The sequence below is a fragment of the Larimichthys crocea genome, chromosome XXIII (genome assembly GCF_000972845.2).
Source record: "Larimichthys crocea isolate SSNF chromosome XXIII, L_crocea_2.0, whole genome shotgun sequence".
In the NCBI taxonomy this organism is placed as follows: Eukaryota; Metazoa; Chordata; class Actinopteri; family Sciaenidae; genus Larimichthys; species Larimichthys crocea.
The window spans coordinates 10,410,364-10,432,474 of record NC_040033.1 but is presented as its reverse complement, the minus strand read 5'-3'; the positions used below and the strand labels follow the sequence as shown (position 1 = coordinate 10,432,474).

Genomic DNA, 22,111 nt, shown 5'->3' with positions numbered 1-22,111 from the left:
TGATGGCTAACGTTTATGTGATTTGTTTACCGTTTATCTCAGCGTACAAAAGAACAAAAAGGAAAATTCTGCAGTTTTTATTTTTATTTTATTTTAACAACTGAAACAATTTTATACTGCATGGATTTGAAAGTAGTAATCTGACCCAGGGTCTGTACATTTAGGAACTGTAATATATCATTAACCGCCGTTCTTGTACGTGAACTGGTTCTGGATCAGTTGTGATGGCTAACGTTTATGTGATTTGTTTACCGTTTATCTCAGCGTACAAAAGAACAAAAAGGAAAATTCTGCAGTTTTTATTTTATTTTATTTTACCAACTGAAACAATTTTATACTGCATGGATTTGTAGTAATCTGACCCAGGGTCTGTACATTTAGGAACTGTAATATAACATTAACCGCCGTTCTCGTACGTGAACTGGTTCTGGATCAGTTGTGATCCATAACGTTTATGTTATTTGTTTATAGTTAATCTCAGGAATATTATTAATCACAAGAAGGTTTTTTTTTAGCTCTTCTAAGGTTGTTTTAATTTATTTTAACAACTAAAACAATTTCATGTCTCATGCGATGTTGCAAATTGTTATATCATCCACCGCTTTAGTGGATATACGCATGCGCGAAACTTAAGCGAGGCTAACCGTCGGGCTAAACGGTAACCGTTAACGTTCTGATGATATGTGTCGTCGCTTGTCAAATATTTCGACATTATTCAATGTGACGAGCGAGCCGAACCCGGGAGGACGGGTGTGTCCGAATGTGTGACCCTTAAAAACGGAACCGTCAACTTTTCACCGACCGTGTTTCTAAACCAAAGCCGGAAGCAGCTCGCGGTGATTGCTCTCGTTCTCCGGGGCTGGTTGGACTTTCCGTCGCGAGCTCAGCAAGAATCGCCAGCCTCGCTCTCACGAGGGGAGTCTGCTCAGCGCGCGCGGCTGTGTGCTGGAAGATGGCGCTAGCCGAATGGAAATCCTAATGACAGTCTCCAAATTTGCCTCTTTTTGTACCATGGTGAGTGCACGGCGGTCTCGTACTGACATTAGTCAAGCTATTGGGTTGTAGGGAAGCCGTGGGCGCGCTGTTATTTGCCTTTTGAACCGTTGAATTATCGGTAAAAAGCAGTTTAATCCTGGTGTCTGTGCTAGCCAAGCAGTTTTTCCGACTGTAGCAAATCCAGCAGCCACCCACTGCCTCCTCCGTGTTTTTTTTTTTTTTTTTTTTTTTTTTCTTAGCTGGACTCCTTCAAGCGTTTGACTTCTTGTTCAACTTCTAAACACCTTGACGACTTTTTTTTTCCTTTTTAATTTCTCATATTTTTATTATTCCGGCGGCTTGTTCGAGCACGGTGACAGTGCACCTGCTGCAGCTAACTAGCTAACGCTGAAGGTAACTTTAGCTTTAAACCAGTGTCACATCAACAGCAGCAAACCGGGGACACAGCTGGCGGATGGATGGACTGACTTCAGACAGGGGAGACGATTAGTTACCAGTGTGTGCAGAGACACCGTGAACAAAAACGGGGCTTAAGTTGGCGTGTTGGCCTTTTGACAAACTACCAGATCTTATTAACGCAGGCAATGACGACATGGTTTAACATTAGCTGCGCAGTTGTACACCCCTGCTTTCAGGTGCATGCACACTTTGTTGCTGTCTACACATTTCATCGTACTCTGTTAAAACCCTTTACCCAAAGCAGCGTGTGCTGACTTTATGAACCTATCTGCGCTTTAATATTTAGTGATTTTGTCACAATCAGCCGAGTTTTACAGTTAAAAGCTTTTTTTTTTTTTTTTTTTTGGGGTTGATGGTAATCACTGGCCATGGACAGCCCAACTTTACTGTCACTTAAAATGATGCATGCTTTTAGCTCTAATGGCATGAAGGGCAGATTGGAGATGGTAGAGGTGAAGCTCTAATGGCATGAAGGGCAGATTGGAGATGGTAGAGGTGAAAATGACAAGTGTTTACTAGAGTTTTTAAGCACCCATTATTATTATTCTTATTTATTTATTTTGTTGTTTTGTTCCAGCGACAAATTATCTTGAAAATGCCACAAGCTGCCGCTGCTAATTTTGCAATATTTACTGACAGATAAACAGCACCGGTGTGTAGTAATAATAATAATAATAGACGAACATTCATTATGTTTTTTGGGTTGTGTGCGTTTTGCAGGGCGCCAATGCCTCTGCACTGGAGAAAGAGATTGGATCTGAGCAGTTTCCAGTCAATGAGCACTACTTTGGCCTGGTCAACGTAAGTGAAGGACACACTGTGCAGATTCAGTGTTTTTTTTTTTTGCACGTGTCTCCACCTGACTCACTTTATTCTGCGTGTATGGCATATGTTTTATTTTTTAAATTTAGTTCGGGAACACCTGCTACTGCAACTCGGTGCTGCAGGCTCTGTACTTCTGCCGACCGTTTCGGGAGAAGATCTTGGCGTACCGCAGTCAGCCTCGGCGGAAGGAGAACCTGCTCACCTGCCTGGCCGACCTGTTCCACAGTATTGCCAACCAGAAGAGGAAAGTGGGCGTCATACCACCCAAGAAGTTCATCACGCGGTTACGCAAGGAGAATGGTGAGAGGAAACTTTTACTTTTAGTACTCATTACTGTAACAGCAGCAGAAAAGCCTGAAGTACACCCTGATCATGCTGAATCTGAATTCTCTCTGTACTTTCTTCATCAGAGCTGTTTGACAACTACATGCAGCAGGATGCCCACGAGTTCCTGAACTACCTACTCAACACCATAGCAGATCTGCTTCAGGAGGAGAGGAAGCAGGAAAAGACCAACGGCCGCCTTGCCAACGGCACATTGGACTCTCAGAACAACAACAGCAATGCCACACCTGCTCCCACCTGGGTCCACGAGATCTTCCAAGGCACTCTGACCAATGAGACACGCTGCCTCACCTGTGAGACGGTAAGAAACCTCACTGCCTTTTAGTACCAAGACAATTTAAGAATATTCCAAGCTGCTCACGCTGACACGCTTGTCTCACGTTTGGGTTAAGTTGCCTTTAGCTTATTTCGATGTCCTCTTTTCTCTTTAGATAAGCAGCAAAGATGAGGACTTTCTGGACCTTTCTGTGGATGTAGAACAGAATACCTCCATCACACACTGCCTCAGGTAAGTTGACCACATATAGAAGAAGAGTTGAAGCAGGATTAGTAGTCAATCAGACAGAAAAGTAATCTGAACGGATGCAAAACATTTAATGGTTCTTGCTTCACAAAAGTGAGGATATGCTGTTGTTGTCGTCTTACATTGTAGTAAACAATATTTCTTTTGGTTTTGGTCTATTGGTCAGACAATAAAACAATTTGAAGACATTGGTTTGGGATTTTCAGACAAGACAGAGAACGATTGATCAGTTAATAAAGAAAATAATCTGCAGATGAATCTATAATAAAAATGCTGCTTGAGTTAGGAATTCAGTTCCAAAATGTTCTAGTCATCCATTTAAAAAAATAAAAAATGTTACCTCCTGACCTCTAATGAACAACGCCTGGCTCTGCCACCTGTACGCTCAGGGCGATCCAGACTTTTCTCGTCTGTTGTTCCCCGATGGTGCAGCTGGACATGCTAAATCTGTCTTCTTCTAGTATTGTCGCTTGATTCAGTGCGAGTAGTATTGCCTTGTCGCACTGTATCTCGGTTGTTTCCCTTTTTGCGCGTCGCTTTGAATAAAGGCGTCAGCCTTATTTAAAAATGACTTGTTTACTTGTAACTGTTGACTGGCATTGGGGCTTTCACTTCTCTCAAAGCATGTAACTTACAAAGTATGACAGTTTTAGTGATTGTAGTCTGTGGTTATAGCTGTTACATATTTATTTATGTACCAGGTGATGTTTGTTTGAGGCTGCTGGATTTTCAGTCTGAGCCAGCACTTGTAAAAACATGTTGTCTTTGTTTGGCGTGACTATTCAAAGAGCATGCAGTGTTCTGTGTCCTTCGCTAGGAGAGGAGAACGGAGTCGTTTGAAATGAAATGATTGATTTGTAGACATGCACTTGAGCTTGTACATTGACCTGTTCTCTCTTTATGGCTCCTCTCAGAGGTTTCAGTAACACAGAGACACTGTGCAGTGAGTACAAATACTACTGTGAAGAATGTAGAAGCAAACAGGAAGCACACAAGAGGTCAGTATGCGGTTTTTATTCTTAACGAGCGTTCGGTGATGTCTGCGTGTGATCTGGTTTTTAAAAATAGTGTGTGTTTGTGACGCAGGATGCGTGTAAAGAAACTGCCAATGATCTTGGCTTTGCACCTGAAGCGCTTTAAGTACATGGAGCAGCTGCAGCGCTACACCAAGCTGTCCTATCGCGTCGTCTTCCCCCTGGAGCTCCGCCTCTTCAACACCTCCGGGGACGCCACCAACCCGGAGAGGCTCTACGACCTGGTCGCCGTGGTTGTGCATTGTGGGAGGTGTGTAGGTGCAAACACACACACACACACACACACAGCCAGAATACAACACCTATATATCTCCACAGCAACCGGAGACAGGCAGACTGATCATTGTTCTAATAATAAAATGCATTTGAACCTACTGGCCCAAGAATAAAGGTACATTAGAATCTAAATCGCATCTACCAGGAGAAAACACAGACCCTCATCCATCACTGTTCAGCTGTGCTACTTCTGTACTTTTTTTTTTGTTATCAGTGCTGGTTTTGACCCAGTGTGAGTGGGAGTTTGTCCGTCTGTGTTTATACAAGGTGTTTCCCTGCTGACACAGACTCCAGTCCGTCACGACTCTGTATAGAAATCCTTTATTAAAGAAAGCGTATGAAAAGGTCAAACTTATCTGAGTTGAGCAAGCGAGTCGAGAGTCCTGCAGATGTATATTATCTGTCTGAGTCCCTCTTCAGCTCCCTCTTGCCCAGATTATTTTCAGCTCAGGGGAGATGTATCATGAAACTGATGTCGTGATTTCAGACCAAGTATACGGTATGCTATTCTTACTGATACTTAAACATACTTCTTATCGGTTTTTTGTGTTGTTCTGAGACAAATCGTGACATTGTTCCACATATTATTTTGAATCCTTCCTCTACTGGTTGAAACCTAGCTACTGCTACTGAGTTTCGCTATTGGTTGTTGTGGAGTCAGGTGACATGTATGGCGGCAGCTTTTTGTCACAAACCAACCCTACCTCCCCAGCTCCTCGTATAAAATCAACATCTCCCGACTATGCAGCCTCTGCTTAGTAGCTGTACTGACCCACGAAGCGGAGACTTGGCCTGTTGGAGCTGTATTCCTGCCTACTGCGTTTTATATTACTAAGAGTAATGGACTTTTATGAATGACCCAACTCCTGATTCGACCCTAACCAAAAACAACACAACTCGACTACTACACTTTCTAAATGTGATTGATAGCTTGTAACGTTAGTGAACAGTCTGACGTGACCTCTCCATCGGTCCATAGTGTCCATAGGAACTCACTCTGAAACTTAAATTTATGCGTAATGTGGTTACTACATGAACTCCATGAACCGGATACCACAGTGCTGTAGTATCCTGATACAGGCATCATGATATTGTAGAATATTATAAAAAATTATTTCACTTCGTTGCTCTGAGTTATATTTTTCTGAAGCACTTCACAGTAGGGGCGTCCTGGTTGCTGAATGATGACAACATAATTGTAACGTTCCCGGTTTTAAGTCTGGCTGTGGACCTTTTGTTGCATAACGCTCCCATTTTCTCTCTCCCCTCTTGTTTCTTGTTTGTGTCCACTGTACAATAACATAAGACACCCCCCAAATAACATCTGATGAGAGCTTAGGATTACGTTTCATTTTATGAAATACCGTAACAAGGGCGAAGCTCAGGTTCATCATGTTTAAAGAAAAGTTTGACATTTACACTTGAGTAAAGGAGTTAGTGGAAGAATTGCAGCACGTCATGAAGGTAAGAAATAACCGTTATCATGCCGTTGCCGTCACACCACCATGTTCGGTGGTTATTGCCTTCATGTTAGAAATAAACCACAGCTGTAAACACGCATTCAACAACATTTTGATAGTAGGTTTTTGTGAATATGGCCAAGCTGTCACAGTATCAGCTTAGCCTCTGGGTGGCAACAACAAATGTTTCTGTCCCTCTAAGATAACCAGAAAACGGATATCAGGACAAAGACTTCCTCTGCAGGCCGACTAGCACAACAAGAAGACAGTGTGCTAATCTTTGTGAACAGATATCTACATTTAAAAAAAAAGCTAAGCTCCACACAGACTGTTGCCACCGAAGCCCTCTCGAACGTGATTGGTCAATATTAGGACTAGAAACAGAAACCAGACAACTTCCTGTGTCAAAACCGTGCTCCCTCGTCTACAGGTCTGTATTTGTATGCAGATGTCTGTTTATAGAGATGAGCGTGATGCCCGACAAGCCTCAGTCTCGTACTGCTCTCATTTCATTTGACATGAAACCCGTTTGTTTCGTTGAAGTCCTCGTACACCCACACAGGTGTTTTAAACATTAGAGCTCCGCTCAGGTTGAAGTCACTTGAACCTTAGAAACAAATATAAATGTTAAAGGTGCGCGACTAAAACTAACATCAGAGAGATTTTTTTTTCAACCAGGCTGTAAACATGTTTATTTCTTCTGTGAAACATTTTAACATGGAGGCTTATGGAGATTGATTTGTTCTGTAGCCTCGAGGTGACAATTGAGGAGCTCGGTGGAGACTAAAGTTTGCTCAGTAGCATTAATGTCATGTACTGTTTCTTTTCAGTGGTCCAAACAGGGGTCACTACATCGCCATTGTGAAAAGTCACGACTTCTGGTTGCTGTTTGACGATGATATCGTGGAGGTAAGCGGGTTAAATTTGTGTGCACACGTCTGATTTATTCCCGGTTTCTTTTTCTAACCCCGCCGTGTGTCGTCTCTGCTCTCGTGTAGAAAATCGATGCACAGGCCATAGAGGAATTCTACGGTCTCACCTCTGAAATCTCCAAGAACTCTGAGTCAGGCTACATCCTCTTTTACCAGTCCAGAGACTGAAAGTGACGGAGGGCCGTCACCACGGGAAACCAAGAGTAAATGCTCCACTCACACTTTGTGGTGGAGCGGCGGACCGTTAACACGCCACAGCAGCCCGCATGGGTGTCATACCTGCCGGCAACAGCTGTAATTCATACTTGTGCTTTTTACGCACTCAGTGCTGCAGCTACAGCCGTGGAAGCCCACCACCTCCACCTCCACCCCCGACCTCCTCCTCCTCCTCCTCCTCTACGTACCAGCTGTCCCTCCTGGCTTCAGTATCCCTTCCTGCCTCCTTCATCCCTTTCACTCCGGCTGGACGCTGCTGCTGCTGCTGCTGCTGCCGCTGACGGAACAATGAGACGATAATGAATGAAAACTGTGTCAAGATTGTTTTGTTTTTGTTTTGTTTTTTTAAAAAGACGTTGAATGAGGGTTGTACAGATGTTGGTTGGTCATTCGAGTGGTATTAGTTTTTGCCTTGGGTGCGGGGTTGAATGGGTATTTAATAATTCATATGATGTAATATTGGCCCGGTGTCTTCACCACCACCCCACATGTTGTTGTTGTTCTGCACTGGGATTTTACTAAGAGTGGATCATGTTCTTGATCATGGATGTAAACAGGAGGATGGATGTGGGGTGAACGTCCCGCTCATTGGGGGCACACTGGGTTGTATATTTCTACAGTGTACAGGATGGTATTTGTATAAATATAACAAGAAGATAATATTATCATTGGAAAATGTTAGACCTTGAGAAGATGTATTAACACTATGGTGCACTTTTGATACCGTTTTGTAGGTGTTGGCAAGTTTAATGTAAGGGTTTGCTTAAAAAGGCCTGTTGTGAAGCGATTATTTTCTGTTTTAAAGAAAAAGAAATAAAGCCAGTAAGATTGAAGCAGGGTGTGTGTGTTGTCTTCTGTGTCCCACAGGTGCGCACTGATGACTCATCAGCTCAACGTCGCCTCTTAGCGGTTTTACCTGGTAGCCCTGCTTCCCTCTCCCACTGCAACAGGAGCTATTTTTAATCCATTCAGAGCCGAGAGGAAGGCAGGTGCTTTGGAAAACAGCCGACATAACGCTTGGTCAGCGAAGCGCGGTCACATATGCGCATCAACAAGTCGGCCCTTTAGCAGCTGAGGTGTCTCGGAGGCAGTTGCCTGCGAGGATGGAGAAGATGGAGGACAGAGGAGAGGGATGGATGGATGGATAGATAGAGGGAGGAGGGGGTGGAGGTTGGTGACACACATCGGGGTTGCTGTTAATAGCATAGACGGGACCAGAATAGCAGGGCGTCGCAGGAGGAGGGAAAGGAAAGCGAGTCTCCTGCATCCAGCATCTTCATATCTGAAACTCGAGTCAGGCTGCATTAAAAAAAAAATCACTGAAAGTGTCACACAGCTGAGCAGCTTATGGGGGATGAGAATAAGCTTTATTAGTTGAGGGACAGATGCTGCAACATGTAGCCATGCCTGTGGAGAGGAAGCATGTTTGACTTTTACGCACACACCTGTCTTTGTCCTTGAGACAGCACCGACCAGACACTTAGCTCTTTAACGGAGTTCAACCAGTCTCTGGGGGTCTGGCCCATTTGGGACTCCTCCTTCATCATCGACCTCCCTCCTCCTCCTCCTCCTCGTCCTCCTCCCCTGCACACACACCACCACCACCACCTCCTCCTCCTCCTCCTCCTCTCTTCCGCCGCTCGCTGCTCCCCGCACAGCCGCAGTCCACGGCGATGCGCCGTTAACGGCAGAGCCGCTCCGCGCTCTTTTCTTTCTTCCATCATCCCCGCTTCCAGCGCTCAGAGAGGACCGAGCATCCCTCACACACACACACACACACACACACACCGTGGCTGCGTCTCTGTCCCACCGGCGCCGCACCACCATCCTCAATCAGTAACATGGAAATACAAGGCTGCTGTCGTTCTTCCATCTAGACTGAGGAGGAGGGGGAAGTCTCACCTCACAGAGTCAAGGTAGGTTGGGTGGCGGCGGCGGCGGGATGGGATTATCGAGCATCCTTCACATGCATGGAAAAATGCAGCCTGCAGCATCCATCCTTGTGCTGACGTGGAGCTGCCGCTGTGTTTCTCTGATGCAAAGAGCTGCAGAGGGGGTAAAAACCACCAGCACCATATGGCACACCAGTGCGTGCTTTTAAAGAGTGTATTTCGGGTGCGGTATCTTGGAGGTATGGAGGGTCTTGACAGCAGGGTGAATTATTGCCGGTGCCGGTGGAGCTTTATCGATATCCTCTCTTAGAAAAAATATGGCCTGAAATTTGCTGCAAAGCCTGCTTTGGTTTTTCTATCATCCTCTGTCTCATACATGAATAAATAAAGCTCTTTACGTGTGGTGTAACCTACAGGCCTCTGTAACATCAGCCACTGGGTTTAATTCCCAGACCTGTTAACTGTCTACAGCTTTTCTACAGCTGAGAGAGGAGGAGGAGGAGGAGGAGGAGTTAAAAGGTGCATTCACTGAATATGATCTTGATTGTGCCAGTTTTGTGAAATGAGTCATAAATCCAGTGGCGTGCACAGAGGTGGGGGGAAAACACCTCCTCATCCCTCTTAGGTTGGAGGGGCTTTTATTTTTTTATTTGTGCATGCCACCAGCCTCTGTGTCAGATATCATAACAGTGTGTTTGTGTCACTTTCAGACGGGGGGCACAATGAGTGAAGAGCCAGCGGTCACCTCCAGCTGGCTGACCCCTGACCCCACAGCATGGGCCAGCGGAGGCGGGGGACCGATGGACAACAGCACCGGCCTGGGGACGTTCTCACCGGACTCTCTCCCGCCCAGCCAGCTGCCTCTACTTGTCAACCCCTGGGACATTGTGCTGTGCTCATCGGGGACTCTGATAGCCTGTGAGAACGCTCTGGTGGTGCTGGTGATCTGGCAGAACCCGGCCCTCAGAGCTCCCATGTTCCTGCTGATTGGCAGCCTGGCGCTGGCCGACCTGCTGGCCGGCCTGGGCCTGGTGCTTCACTTCACCTGTGCCTACTTGCTTCGTTCCGACTCGGCCCAGTTACTAACCGTGGGCCTGGTGGTGGCCTCCTTCTCCGCTTCTGTCTTCAGCCTGCTGGCCATCACTATTGACCGCTACCTGTCGCTGTACTATGCCCTCACCTATAACTCAGAGAGGACAGCGGCCTTCACCTACACCATGCTCGTCCTGCTTTGGGGTCTCTCCCTGTGTCTGGGCCTGCTGCCGGTCACAGGGGTCAACTGCCTGGCAGAGGAGGCTACCTGCAGCGTGGTGCGACCTCTCACAAAGAACAACATCGCCGTGCTGTCCGTCTCCTTCCTGCTGCTCTTCGGCCTCATGCTGCAACTCTACGTCCAGATCTGCAAGATCGTGATGCGCCACGCTCACCAGATCGCCCTCCAGCATCACTTCCTGGCTGCTACACCCCACTATGTCACAACACGGAAGGGCGTGTCCACCCTGGCCATCATCCTGGGTACCTTCGCTGCCTGCTGGATGCCATTCACAGTCTACTCTCTCATCGCCGACTACACCTACCCTCCACTCTACACCTACGCCACCCTGGTGCCTGCCACCTACAACTCTGTCATCAACCCGGTCATCTACGCCTTCAGGAACCAGGAGATCCAGAAGGCGCTGTGGCTGGTGTGCTGTGGCTGTGTGCCTGCCAGCGTGGCCCACCGTGCGCGGACCCCTAGCGACGTCTGACCAAGCAGACCCAGGTGGGAAGAGAGAGGCGGCCTGGGTCAGCTCTGCTCCTCACTGGATGTGTCTGGTGTCAAAGAGAGCAGCAGCAGGGGAGGTCAGGGCATGTGGCAGAGTGCTGTGGCTTCAGATGTGTTACTGGAAGAGGCAGTTTGGTTAGTCATCCACAGCCCATCTGGATGGATGGCATCTTTTTTTTCTTTGTTACACTCAACATAGGGCAAGGTATCTTCTCACTGTCTTCCCCCGGTAAAGGCGGCCACTGCGCGGGCCACTGCATCCCGCCCCCCTCCCGTTCAACCCCCGCGCCACGCCCTTCCTCTGTTCTGCAGAGAGCGCTGAGTGCATCACGTGTTACAGACAGCCGCTGTATATAGATGTGCATATAGTTAACAGCACTGGAGCTTTGGTTGACACGTGCTTGTTTTTCTTCTAATAGGGAGGGGGGTTATAAGTTTGCGCCCGTGTGCGTGCGTAAAAGCGCACGGCCGGATTAACAAAGCAGCGTGTGTGCGCCTAACTGACAGGAGAGAGCGGCCGCGGCTAAATGCGCAGGCATTTCCACATAAAGCCCGTCTGGAGCAGCATCCCGGCGCTCTGCTGCTGCACTCTGAACGTGCGTCGAAAGCTAAACAGCCGCGGAGAGCTATAAATAGACCCCGGCTCTCTCTGATCCGCGCCCTGCGTCCTCCACAGGCGCGGAGACAGAAATCAAGCCGTTTCGTCTCCTCTTCGCCTCTCCAGTCGTTTTGAAATCTCTTGTCTTCTTTTCTCTCTGTATTTGTGCGTGAGTGTGTTTTAGTTCAGCTCGCGTCTGGGAGGCTCAAGACAAAGCCCTAGGAGACCCCACCATTAACCCCTCCTCCCATTTTTTTTTATCATCAAACATAGGATCTATCGGATTATATAACCACCTTATATCAATCCTCTTTCACTCTTTGAATTGAGATTGCTTATGACTTTTTGAATGTCGGGAGATTGTTATGTCATTTTTAATTACTATTGAGAAAACCCCACAGATTTAATTGGTGGTAATCTAAAAGTATCAAATGTATTGCCCTTATTTATTTTTTAATATCCTACTGGAGATTTTTGGATCAAATCAAACCTAAAACGCCCAAAACATCCAAATTATAAATGTGATTTCTGCAAAAATCTGAATGTATTTCCATTTATTTGGCTCTGGAGCCTCACACACATAACATACAACATGGTCTGCATGCTAGACAGTCAGTGTAATTTGCATGCAACAAGCACAGAGCTCGGTGTGGTAGGTCACATAGGCCCACTGCAGACCGATGTGTCATGGTCCCCTGATGTCATCATGACCCTAATAATAATAATTCTGTTTATGTACCACAGTGCACCCTCACATGTATTGCATTAAATGAGCTAACAATCACCACTGGATGATCACAAGAGTTGTACAAATGTGGATTTTTGTAATATTTTTGCTCCAAGTTTGATCCTGATTTGTAATTCAATGGAGGCCCAAATCACAACACCTACCAGCTGCTCTGAGTTAGTAATCTATTACTTTGAGTGCACGCCACGATCCCTCATTCCTTCAAGTCATGTCAGCAATAACTAGCCTTTGAATGGTAGTTATTTTTTAGATGTGAAGCAATACTCAGACAGCAATAACATCCACGTTCCACCATGACTTCTTCCTGCAGAGTTTGAGCGCACCATAATGGCTGCTCGAGTGGAGGGGGTGTGTGGAGGGACGTGTTGTAGTGGAACAGCAGGCTCAGTAAGCTACAAGCGATGCTTCGGTGATACATCTTCAAAAGAGGTGGTGGGATAATAAAAAAAAAAAAAAAAAATGGACAAAGATCAAACGACTCATTTGTCACAGTGACACCACTGCCTCGTTCCTCCACAGAACCGGGCTTTGATCACTCAAGTCACCAGGATGAAATTGTGATATTTCTTTGGGGTGGGTGGCCTCCGCCTTTTGTGAGCATATGAACCGTCCTGAGTATTGTAAGTGTCAAATGTGTGTTTTCCTCTTTTGTTGTTTGAGTTGCATGGCCTCTGGGTGTGTGCATGTGTGTGTGTGTGTGTGTGTATTCGGGGGTGGTGGGGTGGAGGAAAGAAAAGTATACCAGGTGTGAGGAATATAAATTTTCCCCGACACCCCCCCACCCCGACCTTTGAGGATAATGCTGCCAGTCTTCCTGTCAATTCTGAGAGAGGTGGCCTCGTTAAAGCTCCAGCACTTCAAGCCAAAGTGATAGGGACTCTGAATGAACTGGGATCCTAGTCCTGCTGTGTGTTTTCTGTCTCCTCTGTCTATATCACTAATATTCTACTTTAAATCAATCTAAGTCTGGTTCGAGGCAGGTGTCCGTTAAGTGACCTCTGAATGATTCTATGAGCTAAAAAAAAGGGCCACTTCCAAATACAAAGATAATGCTTCTTCTGTCTTTCCTTGCCTTCTTCTGTCTTTCCTTTATTGCAAATAAAGGAGAAGGGTTGGTGTGCGAGGGAAGCCGAATAAAAGCATTTTCTAAGCATTTGGGATGTAGCCTCTATATGTGAACTTGTGCACAGTGTCAGACTGAATCCTGTCATTATTCAATGAGCACCAACAGGTCAGGCTGGCACATCAAAAAAAAAACATCACAAACTCTTATTCCTTTACCTTTGGAGAAAAAAGTCTATTTTGTTATATTCATTGAAAAGTTCTATTTTTTTCCACTTTAGTCTGGCCTGAATTCTTTCAGATTCTGGTGTTGTATGATATAACGGCGCTGTAAAAGCCTTTTTTTTCTGAATGTAGTAATAATCAAATTGTTTAACTGATATCCCCCCCTCCTCCTCCTCCTCCTCTTGACTCATTTGATTTCTGTAAATATAAGCATGCTGACAGAGGAGGTGACTTTAAACCCACCGTGCATGGTGCTACCAAAGCCAGTCAAACTAAGAGGACGAGTTGGTTCGCACCATTTTTTTTTCTGAATGACATTTCTTCACCTCGGCTGTTATTGGTAGAATTTCTTCTGTTAGGTTCCTCGCTTCAATATGCACCAGTTTTTAAAGGCTGGTTAAAAATGAAGAGAGAAGGACTGACTGAGTGGATTTTGGCTACACCGATGAGGAGGAGATATTTGAGAAAACATGGTTGAATGTTTTCCTTTTTGTGGTGTGAACAAGGGCTTTGTATCCAAGAATAGTAAAAGACTGTGATGTTGGATGTAATACTTCTCTGTATACACACACCTGTTAATCTATTGAGTGTACCAGTACACAAAGTTGTGCGCTAAAGAGGTTTTTTTTTTGGGGGGAGAAAACGTGTAGCCAAGGATGGGATGTTAGTTCAGCGAGAGGAGGTGTCTTTCTGATGGTTACTAATCTAGAGCTAAATATCAAAACACTCAAGGGCCTGTGAGTGTGTTTGTGTGTATGTGTTTTTTTTTGGGGGGGTGGGAGGTGTTGGAGATGGGAGGACACCACAGTAACAGCATCTTGTGTAGACGTATGCGTAGTTTTCAATGTGAAATGCACTTTATTTTTTTGGATGAAAATGGCACAACAAATTAAGTATCTGCAAAATGAAACGTATAAACGATAATCAACATGCACTAACTTAACTGAGATATTGTTAAAAACAAAAAAAAACATTTGTGTGAACGTGGTGTCTATTTTTCCAAGGTGTTAGCTGTACTTTTTATTGCTTTTTTGGTTAGTTCACTCAATTGAGAGATCTTGTTAATTTTGTATTAAAAACAAACATGTGCTGTGCATAAAACTCCTGCCTTGACTAATTTGTTCATCCTCGCCCTGGCTCGGTTTTTTCGCACTCTTCTGTTTCCCTGGCAACCCCCCTTCTTAGCTGTACTGTCACCATGGAAACTGAAGTCTTTAAAACCAGGTATGTGTCGTCTCTATGACGACAGTGGAACAGTAACGAGACATGGCAGCACAGCCGTGATCCTTCATTCATCTTTTTTATTTTTCTCTGGGTCAAAGGTTACAAAGCTCACACTAGCATATACATGATCCCCCCTCCCTCCTTCCCTCCCTCCCTCCCTCCCACACACACACGCCCGTGATCGATTGCAGACGCAGATGGCTCGATCAATTCTCATATTTATGATCAATAAGACTTTTTACATATCGCCACTCACATCCGTCTTTAACACAGCGTTTCATTCGCTCCCCTCAGCGGCTTGAATATGTTATTATTATTATCGACAGCAGCCTCCACTGAGCTCGTCCGTTTCTTCACTTTCAGCTATCGTCGTGTTAAAAACTCACCATCGTAATCTACAGCGAGTGTTTCAGTAAAAACATTTTTTTTAAAAAGACAGGTACATTGGTTAGCTCAAGAGGAAGGTTTCTATTTCTTCTAACACTCCCAAGCTTTGACTATACATGAATTAAGCACCTTCACAGGGTGTCTATAGTGTTATAACAGGTAGAGAAACAGCCACCGGGGTGTATTCACAATGCTCTGAGATATATTTCTAAACTCAATGTTAATGTTTCAGAGAGTGGTCAGCATTACAGTATATTACTAGTGTCTTTACAGTGTTTATGCATCTTGAATACACCCCCAGATTTTCCAGTTTTGGACCATTCAGCTTATATCAACCTACAGCATGTGATAGAGTGTAGGTGTGTGTGTGTGTGTTTTCAGCAACAAAGTCTGTGATAACTTGTGGGTGTGGTACAGTGGGCATTCTTTCAAGTGAGTGTGTCTTATAATGTGTGCGTGTATCTTCAGTGGTCTATCCTTGTTTGTTTTTTTAATTGTTATGTTAATCCGACCAGTCGTTCTCCTCTAACTCGGAGTCGTCTTCGGAGTCGGAATATTCCACAGCAATGCGTCGCGACAGGATGGTGGCCACGTCGTTGCCAACCGGCTCCCTCTTCGCCTGCTGCTCCTGTTGCTCCTGCACCTTCTTCAGCTGGATGCCTACAGGAAAATACAGGAAAATGTAATGTTTAACATACAGAGAGACTCAATACAGTGTGATAGGTAGCTTTGAGAAACAAAAAATGACAGAACACTCTGTATTCTAGCATTTTTGTTTAAATATCAAGCATGGTACCTGAAATTTGTTAAATGTCTCATTTTAAAGTAAGTAAAATGTATAAATGTTGCATTGCAACGCTGTAACTTCGGTCTACCGTGTCATATCAAAGTTCTGAATACACAGAGAAGACATTAGAGATTATTTTCACCCTAATATTTACTTCAAAATGTGTGCCAAGCATGATGGGATTTGTTTAAAACCTGTCTGATCCATTTGTGTTTGAGAATACCAGCGATAACAAGAGGACTGCAGTGATTTTGGTCTTTGGTGGAACACTCTAGAGACACATTTAAAATCAATTTTTAAACGTTTACTTGAGCCACTTAATTATAGAGCTCAAGATTTAGGTCATATCTAGACAATTCCTGATAAAATGTAGGTCATAAACATTTGTTTATAGCCTTTTCTCATATGTGTTTTTCAGTTTTAGTGTATTTACAATGTATTTATAAAGTATATCAAGTATTTTAAGTTTGTATAGATCACTTTGTGTTTCTGTTTTCACTCACTGACATTAAAAACTATTTCTGTTCATCAGTGGCAAAAAGCCACATTAAACCCCCTTTGATTCAATATTGTTCTTTATGTTTATTAGTGCTACTGTATTTGTATTATAGGTTGTTTTATGTACAGGAGCTAATACAAATTTATAATAAAAAGACGCATCTTTACGGGCACATATATACACACTGCAGCTCTTACCCATACGTATAGCAGCCAGCAGATCGCTGCGGGCATCGTTGACCACTGTGGTCTCAGCAGGAGCAGAGGAGGAGGTCAGCTTGTGGACTGTGAAGTGGGAGGCACCAGCTGTAAGGGGAGGAGGTGGAGGCCCGGGGGGAGGTGGAGCTGCATGGGCTCCAGATACAGGTGGTGGAGGCGGAGCGTAGCCGCCAGCGCCAGCCATTGCTCCGGGAGACATGGGACCTCCGGGCGGTGAGGCGAACGCAGTTTGGGCAGAAGGAATGAGAGGAGCTGGGGGTGGGGGAGGTGGGCCGGTGTTGGCATAGCCGTCCATGCTGCGCGAAAGAGAAAGAAAATGTGTTTAGTTTAGACGGCCTGAAGTCGAGTTAACAAACAGTATAACAGTCTGTACTCAGGTACAGTCATCAGGGTCTGAGAGTGACCCACTAGGTGGCAGCAGTAGCTCACAGTTTATGAATGTCTATATGAGATATGATTTGATTTGGGAATAATGGACATTGTACCACCTTCCTAAACCCCAACTGTCTTATATTGTATATGTAATGCTTATGATGAACGCTCAAATATATACATGTCATCTTTTTTAGCTCTTTGTTGAGGGAAAATCAGAAGATTGTACATAAAAAAAACGTGCAAATGGAGCCACTTTAATGTGGAAAAGGTTTGTTTCATCCTTAACATCGACCCTTGCTTGCATGTTTACCTGTAGTCCATTGGTGGAAGGGACATGGAGCCACCGTTCATAGCCTCAGTGGGTGGGGGAGGCAGCGGGACTTGTTGGTGGTGAGAACGTCCCAGTGTCCCACCCTGATAGGCCATCATAGTCCTTCCTCTACCATCATGTTCGCCTCCTCCACGGGGGCCGTGTCCTGCAGCCATCTGGGCAGCCAGGATGCTGGGCGGCGGGCCGGAGTATGTGTGGGCGTGGCCGGCATGGTTCATGGAGTTGGGGTAATGGTGCGGATCGAGACCGTGACCCCTGATAGAGATAGATCGGAAGGAGGAAGATGAAAAAATACTGCACATTTCTGTTTTCAGACAACAAAAGATTCATCAGAATCAGGAGATCTAAGTGACCTACCTATTCTCCGGTGACATTGAGCCCTCGGAGGAAGCCCCTCTGTCTCTGTGTATGGTGTGTCGATGGTCCGGCCTCAGCTCTTTATCCAGAGCCATCATGTTCCACTCCTGCCGACGGTTCCTTGCCTTTCGGACCTTCTTTACCTCCCTCTGTAACGTCCCATCCACACAGCGCCTCTGCTCCTGGGAGCGAAAGAGAGCATTTATTATCTTGTTTAAGCACTGTTTGTGGGCCTTCATTATGTGTTTTTCTATGGGTGAGAGTAGAATTAGTTTCACTAAGGAATAACAAATGTAGTGTGCCATGTACGCCTGATAATAAGGGTTAGGAAAGTGCACTACTTGCAGGCAAGTAAAATCTCAAAATTTGACCCAAATGATCTGTAATCTATAGTAAACCCTAGCATGGATTTATGGACAGACTTGTACCTTCTGCTTCCTCTTCTCTTTCCTCTTATCCTCCGTGTCCTGCAGCATCTTCTCCTTCCACAGGTCGAAGAAGTAGGACGGATCCGTGTAGAATTTAAGTGCTTCCTTGTGGTCATCCCTGAGGAAAAACAAGACGGTTACTCAGGTGCACAAATGCCTTTAGTTTTGCCTGCGTTTAGTTAGAATGGCAAGATATAAAAAATGCTAGTCAGTTGGGTATAGAACATGTGAAGCTATGAGAACAACGTGAAATTAAGCTGCGTTTTCATATCATGCTGGAAATTACAGGATGAAAGAGAGAAAAGCCAGAGAGACAGAAGTGTGAAGAGAGAAAAGTGTGCTGTGAAGTCAGGGTTAGGAGTTGGATTCCCACCGGAACCAGCCATGCTAAATATGTAATGCACCCAAAGTACTGGAAAGCACACTGGATAAAAGCAGCTACCAAAACGCAGCAGGATATAGCACCAAATGTGCTGTTTCACCCTGAATGTAGGTCAGAAACAAGGAGCCAAAACAAATGTGCACAATTTTGCAGAGTGTAAAACACATAAAACAACCAAAAACAAAAAGGACAGATTCTTTAATTTGACTGAAGATTTTCAAAGTATTTCAGGAAAGGTCTGAAACCTCGTTGAGTTACAAACTGAGTAACGGATCTTTTCAAAGGTGTAGACAGGACATAATGTCCCTTCACCACCTAGCGTGGGTAGACGAGGCAGAATCGCTCCATCTTTAGTACTGTCACATGCCTAGCCAAAAGAGAGGCGGAAAGGACAGTGTGATTGAAGTGATAGGCACATGTCATCCTCTCTCAATGATACCAAAAAAAGAGCAAACAACGTGTTGGGCTCTTAAGAATGAGGGACGAGCTTTGGAAAACGTCTCTTCTCTCCAGTATGTTTCCAGGCTGGGACACGTCCAACACACGTGGATAAGCGAAGCCTCGCCTCTCTTACATCAGTATTTCATCTGTCATACACTTTCAAATGATATCCACAGACAACCTGCAGCTATTTTGTCTGTGCACTTTGGGAGAAAATGAAGCTCTTGATTAAAAATAACTAGAAAACATGGCTGTGATTTTGCTTCAAGATCATGCTGGAGGTCTGAGTGTTTGGATGAATGCGCGTGTGCATCGACAACACTGACCTATAGGATGAGAGGATGTTGAGAGGCGGAGGCTTGTCACTCAGATTGTACATCTCTCGGACAGGATTGGGCACGCTGCTCTTGGACACCACCTGCTGGTCCTGAGTGGTGGAGCTCTTGAAAGCTTTCCTCATGTTGATATCTTGTAGGGAAACTGAGAACATAAAAGGAGGAAGAGAGGACAAATGATTGGGCAAGTAAAAAAAAAAAAGAAAGAAAGAAGCTGGAGAATGGGCGAGAATGATTTGTTGTGCTTTTCCTCTCATAGAGGCGACTTTCTGACCCACCTTCTTCCACGGTGGAGTCCAGCTGTGTGACCTTGACGGCCAGCCGGTCGATGCGGTCCTGGAGAGAGTTGGCACGCAGATAGAAGGTATTGGCCTCGTTGAACAGCTCGCCAAATATGTCCTCCGCGTGTTTACCTGGAAATGAACAGCAGAAAGAGACAGAGACGGGAAATTTGAGAGAAAAGAAGGAGACTCAGTAATCACTATCTGGAGCCAACTCCCCACAGAGACTCGAGTCCAATCAATACAATGGTAATGTGACACAACGTGAAGTCCTGGGTGTGTGCAGGAAATGGCAGCTCCATATAGCAACATTCCTCATGAATAAATTAATATGCACTGAGTGCAGGAATCCTGTGTTCCGCTGTTTAGACTCAAAGTAGAATATGGGTAAATTTGACACTCTTAAACGCATCAAACAACCATATTTATTCATCCATGACAACCGTTGTGATGTTCACATCAGTGTGAATCTAGCCTAGCCTAATAGACTGTCATAGGTGAGAGGCTGTGTAGGTGCTTTACATACACATTTCAGGCTTCAAGTACATGGGACGGTAGAGTTCCACCAATGTTTATTTTTCATTCACTGATGGTTTTTGTCATCTGCATCCATCATGTTTCCAAAGCTATTGTGTACGGCTGTATGTTCAGTGACTAAATATAAAGTTCTTAACCCGTGTTTTGGGGAATAACCCTGAAAAGTATTGATGTCCCTGCTCTGAAATAAGTGCCAAAGGAAGAAGTAACTCACGTTAAACGTTGCCAGTGAAAAATGACTGTTAACTCGGGGTTAATGGAGCTATAAACTGTAGGTTGTGAGGGTCTTAGCCCGGGACTAATATGTAGTAAAGACTTTTTTTTACTACAAACTAACTAACACTGAAATAGAAATACTAGGATAAAAAATAGAGTAGTTTCGACGCGGCTCTAACATTGTTTAATAATAGAACATAGTGTAAAAAAGGTGGTATGGCAAACGCACGCAAACAGACGCTGAGGGCTATTTGTGTCCCTCCTGCTGACAGGATGGGCTGCAGGGAAAATATTTAGAGGAAGGAAGAATCACACATCCGGCATGCTGAGCCCGGTCAACTTTGACCTCTCCTGAGGATTCCTATGGTTCCCTTACACACACATACATATGCACATAGACATGCAAAAGTGTATGTAGTCTGTAGATACACTACCACTCTGGGCCTGCCGTGGGCATTTATATATATAGCTCCGGCAGCTGCTGTTGAAAAGCCCCACTCCCAACGCAGGAACTTGACACAATAACAGACAGACAGAAGGGTGGATACGACTGGGTCAATGTGTTAACAGCAGAAAGAGCGGGTTGAGGTAGTCGAGGTTCAACGCGGGTAGCGTGAAGGAGGGAAAATGGATGCAGCTGAGGAGAAATGGGTGAAGGGTAACCGCCGAATGACGACACACAACACACTGTTGATGGGCTCTAAAACAAGGACATGGGAATGGCTTCCATAGCTCCGCTTAATACATTTACAGTGAGCGTAACAATCAATATAAAACAGTTCTGCACACAAACACCCAGCTGAAACACAAACACACACACACACACACACACACACACACACACACACACACACACAGCTGTCCACATAAGTTCATTTGTGCGGAGCTTTCTAAAAGGATTACATTTCAACCCTCCGTGTTCCAGTACGAGGCCCGCTGTAAGTCCGCTACTGGCCCAATGACCCCTGTGGGCCTTGTAACCATGACAACCCCAAATCAATCACAGCTTCGGGGGTTAATGATGAAAGCATGTGATCTTGTCCTGCCACAAAGAGGCTACAGACAGTGCAGACAGTTCTCATGGTGTAGTCTCAGTCTGTTTTTAATGACACACAAAAACCTCTTTTTTTTTCTTCTTTCTGCTAAATTTAATGCTTTTGGCAGCTGCTTCCTTTTTTTTTGCAAAGGCTACATCTGTGCGCATGTGTTCGACCTATGCGAGTGTGTGTGTGTGTGTGTGTGTGTCTTACTCAGGCTGCTGAGCTGACGGATGATGGCAGAGAGCGTGTTGTTCATCACACACTCGAGCTCGCTGCCGATGCCGTCGGGGAGCTCCCCTCGGCAGAGGTGACGGGGCTCGATGTTCCTCTTCACCAGCGGCATGGCGAGGCCTCACACCGACACAAACTGCAGAGAAAAGCACAGGATGTTTTAGACACTGATACCCCGGTTAGAGAGACTGTCTGTGAAGGAGAAATCTGACAAACAAGGACACGTCAATACAGAAGAGAGATTGTGACACAGGGCTAGATCTGTGTGAGTGAGACTTTGATTATCATTATATAATATATTAAATCAAGGCTGCAACTAACATTTTCATCATCAATTCATTTGCTGATGACCTCCTTAATTAATCACAATTTCAAGGAGCTCAATTTGACAGATTGTAATTTTTTCTTGAGTCCAAACAACAGTCCAAAACTCAAAGGTAGTCGATTTACTATCATAGAGGATTAAGAAAATTAGCAAATTTCACATTGAAAAGAGATTTTTTTTGGCATTTCTGCTTAAAAAATAGGTTAAATAATTATTAAAATAATCCAGTTGATCTATAATTTGTTTCCATCGTTTAAATGTAATCTTTTCTTGATCTTAAATCCTAAAAAACAGCTCAATCGTCCTGCTGTTTGGTCATCTTATTAACACACTCACAGGCAAGATTAAAATATTGTATGAT

General features: G+C 44.9%; 3 protein-coding genes across 4 annotated transcripts in view; 2 read left to right on the top strand and 1 right to left on the bottom strand.

The window, feature by feature from the left end:
- Positions 1 to 607: 607 nt before the first annotated feature.
- Positions 608 to 7,899, top strand: usp12a (ubiquitin specific peptidase 12a). The gene is made up of 9 exons (XM_010738456.3): positions 608 to 1,014; positions 2,176 to 2,256; positions 2,367 to 2,580; positions 2,691 to 2,926; positions 3,057 to 3,133; positions 4,063 to 4,146; positions 4,235 to 4,432; positions 6,749 to 6,827; positions 6,917 to 7,899. The coding sequence occupies exons 1-9, from the start codon at positions 967 to 969 to the stop codon at positions 7,016 to 7,018; spliced, it is 1,119 nt and encodes a 372-aa protein (XP_010736758.1). The 5' UTR covers positions 608 to 966; the 3' UTR covers positions 7,019 to 7,899.
- A 126-nt stretch (positions 7,900 to 8,025) lies between these two features.
- On the top strand, positions 8,026 to 13,326 carry gpr12 (G protein-coupled receptor 12). Its single transcript, XM_019273714.2, has 2 exons — positions 8,026 to 8,982; positions 9,669 to 13,326. The coding sequence occupies exon 2, from the start codon at positions 9,681 to 9,683 to the stop codon at positions 10,704 to 10,706; it is 1,026 nt and encodes a 341-aa protein (XP_019129259.1). The 5' UTR covers positions 8,026 to 8,982; positions 9,669 to 9,680; the 3' UTR covers positions 10,707 to 13,326.
- Positions 13,327 to 14,890: 1,564 nt separating this feature from the next.
- Positions 14,891 to 22,111, bottom strand: part of wasf3b (WASP family member 3b) — an 11,298-nt gene continuing 4,077 nt past the window's right edge. The window contains exons 1-8 of one of the 2 annotated variants that reach the window (XM_027274063.1): positions 21,405 to 21,537; positions 19,399 to 19,533; positions 19,112 to 19,265; positions 17,963 to 18,080; positions 17,535 to 17,716; positions 17,157 to 17,432; positions 16,451 to 16,767; positions 14,891 to 15,627 (exon numbers count right to left, since the gene is read on the bottom strand). In XM_027274063.1, coding sequence (XP_027129864.1) covers positions 15,470 to 15,627; positions 16,451 to 16,767; positions 17,157 to 17,432; positions 17,535 to 17,716; positions 17,963 to 18,080; positions 19,112 to 19,265; positions 19,399 to 19,533; positions 21,405 to 21,537 — 1,473 coding nt within the window. In that variant the 3' untranslated portion in view covers positions 14,891 to 15,469. Of the gene's footprint in view, positions 15,628 to 16,450; positions 16,768 to 17,156; positions 17,433 to 17,534; positions 17,717 to 17,962; positions 18,081 to 19,111; positions 19,266 to 19,398; positions 19,534 to 21,404; positions 21,562 to 22,111 lie in introns of those variants that run through there. The other variant, XM_019273713.2, reaches the window with a different exon arrangement.

Bases quoted from the DNA above. Each gene is read 5' to 3' on its own strand.
- usp12a (XM_010738456.3), top strand. From the start codon at position 967: ATGGAAATCCTAATGACAGTCTCCAAATTTGCCTCTTTTTGTACCATG. The intron at 2,581-2,690 runs GTGAGAGGAAAC...TTTCTTCATCAG, and splicing joins GCGGTTACGCAAGGAGAATG to AGCTGTTTGACAACTACATG. The intron at 6,828-6,916 runs GTAAGCGGGTTA...GCTCTCGTGTAG, and splicing joins TTGACGATGATATCGTGGAG to AAAATCGATGCACAGGCCAT.
- gpr12 (XM_019273714.2), top strand. From the start codon at position 9,681: ATGAGTGAAGAGCCAGCGGTCACCTCCAGCTGGCTGACCCCTGACCCC.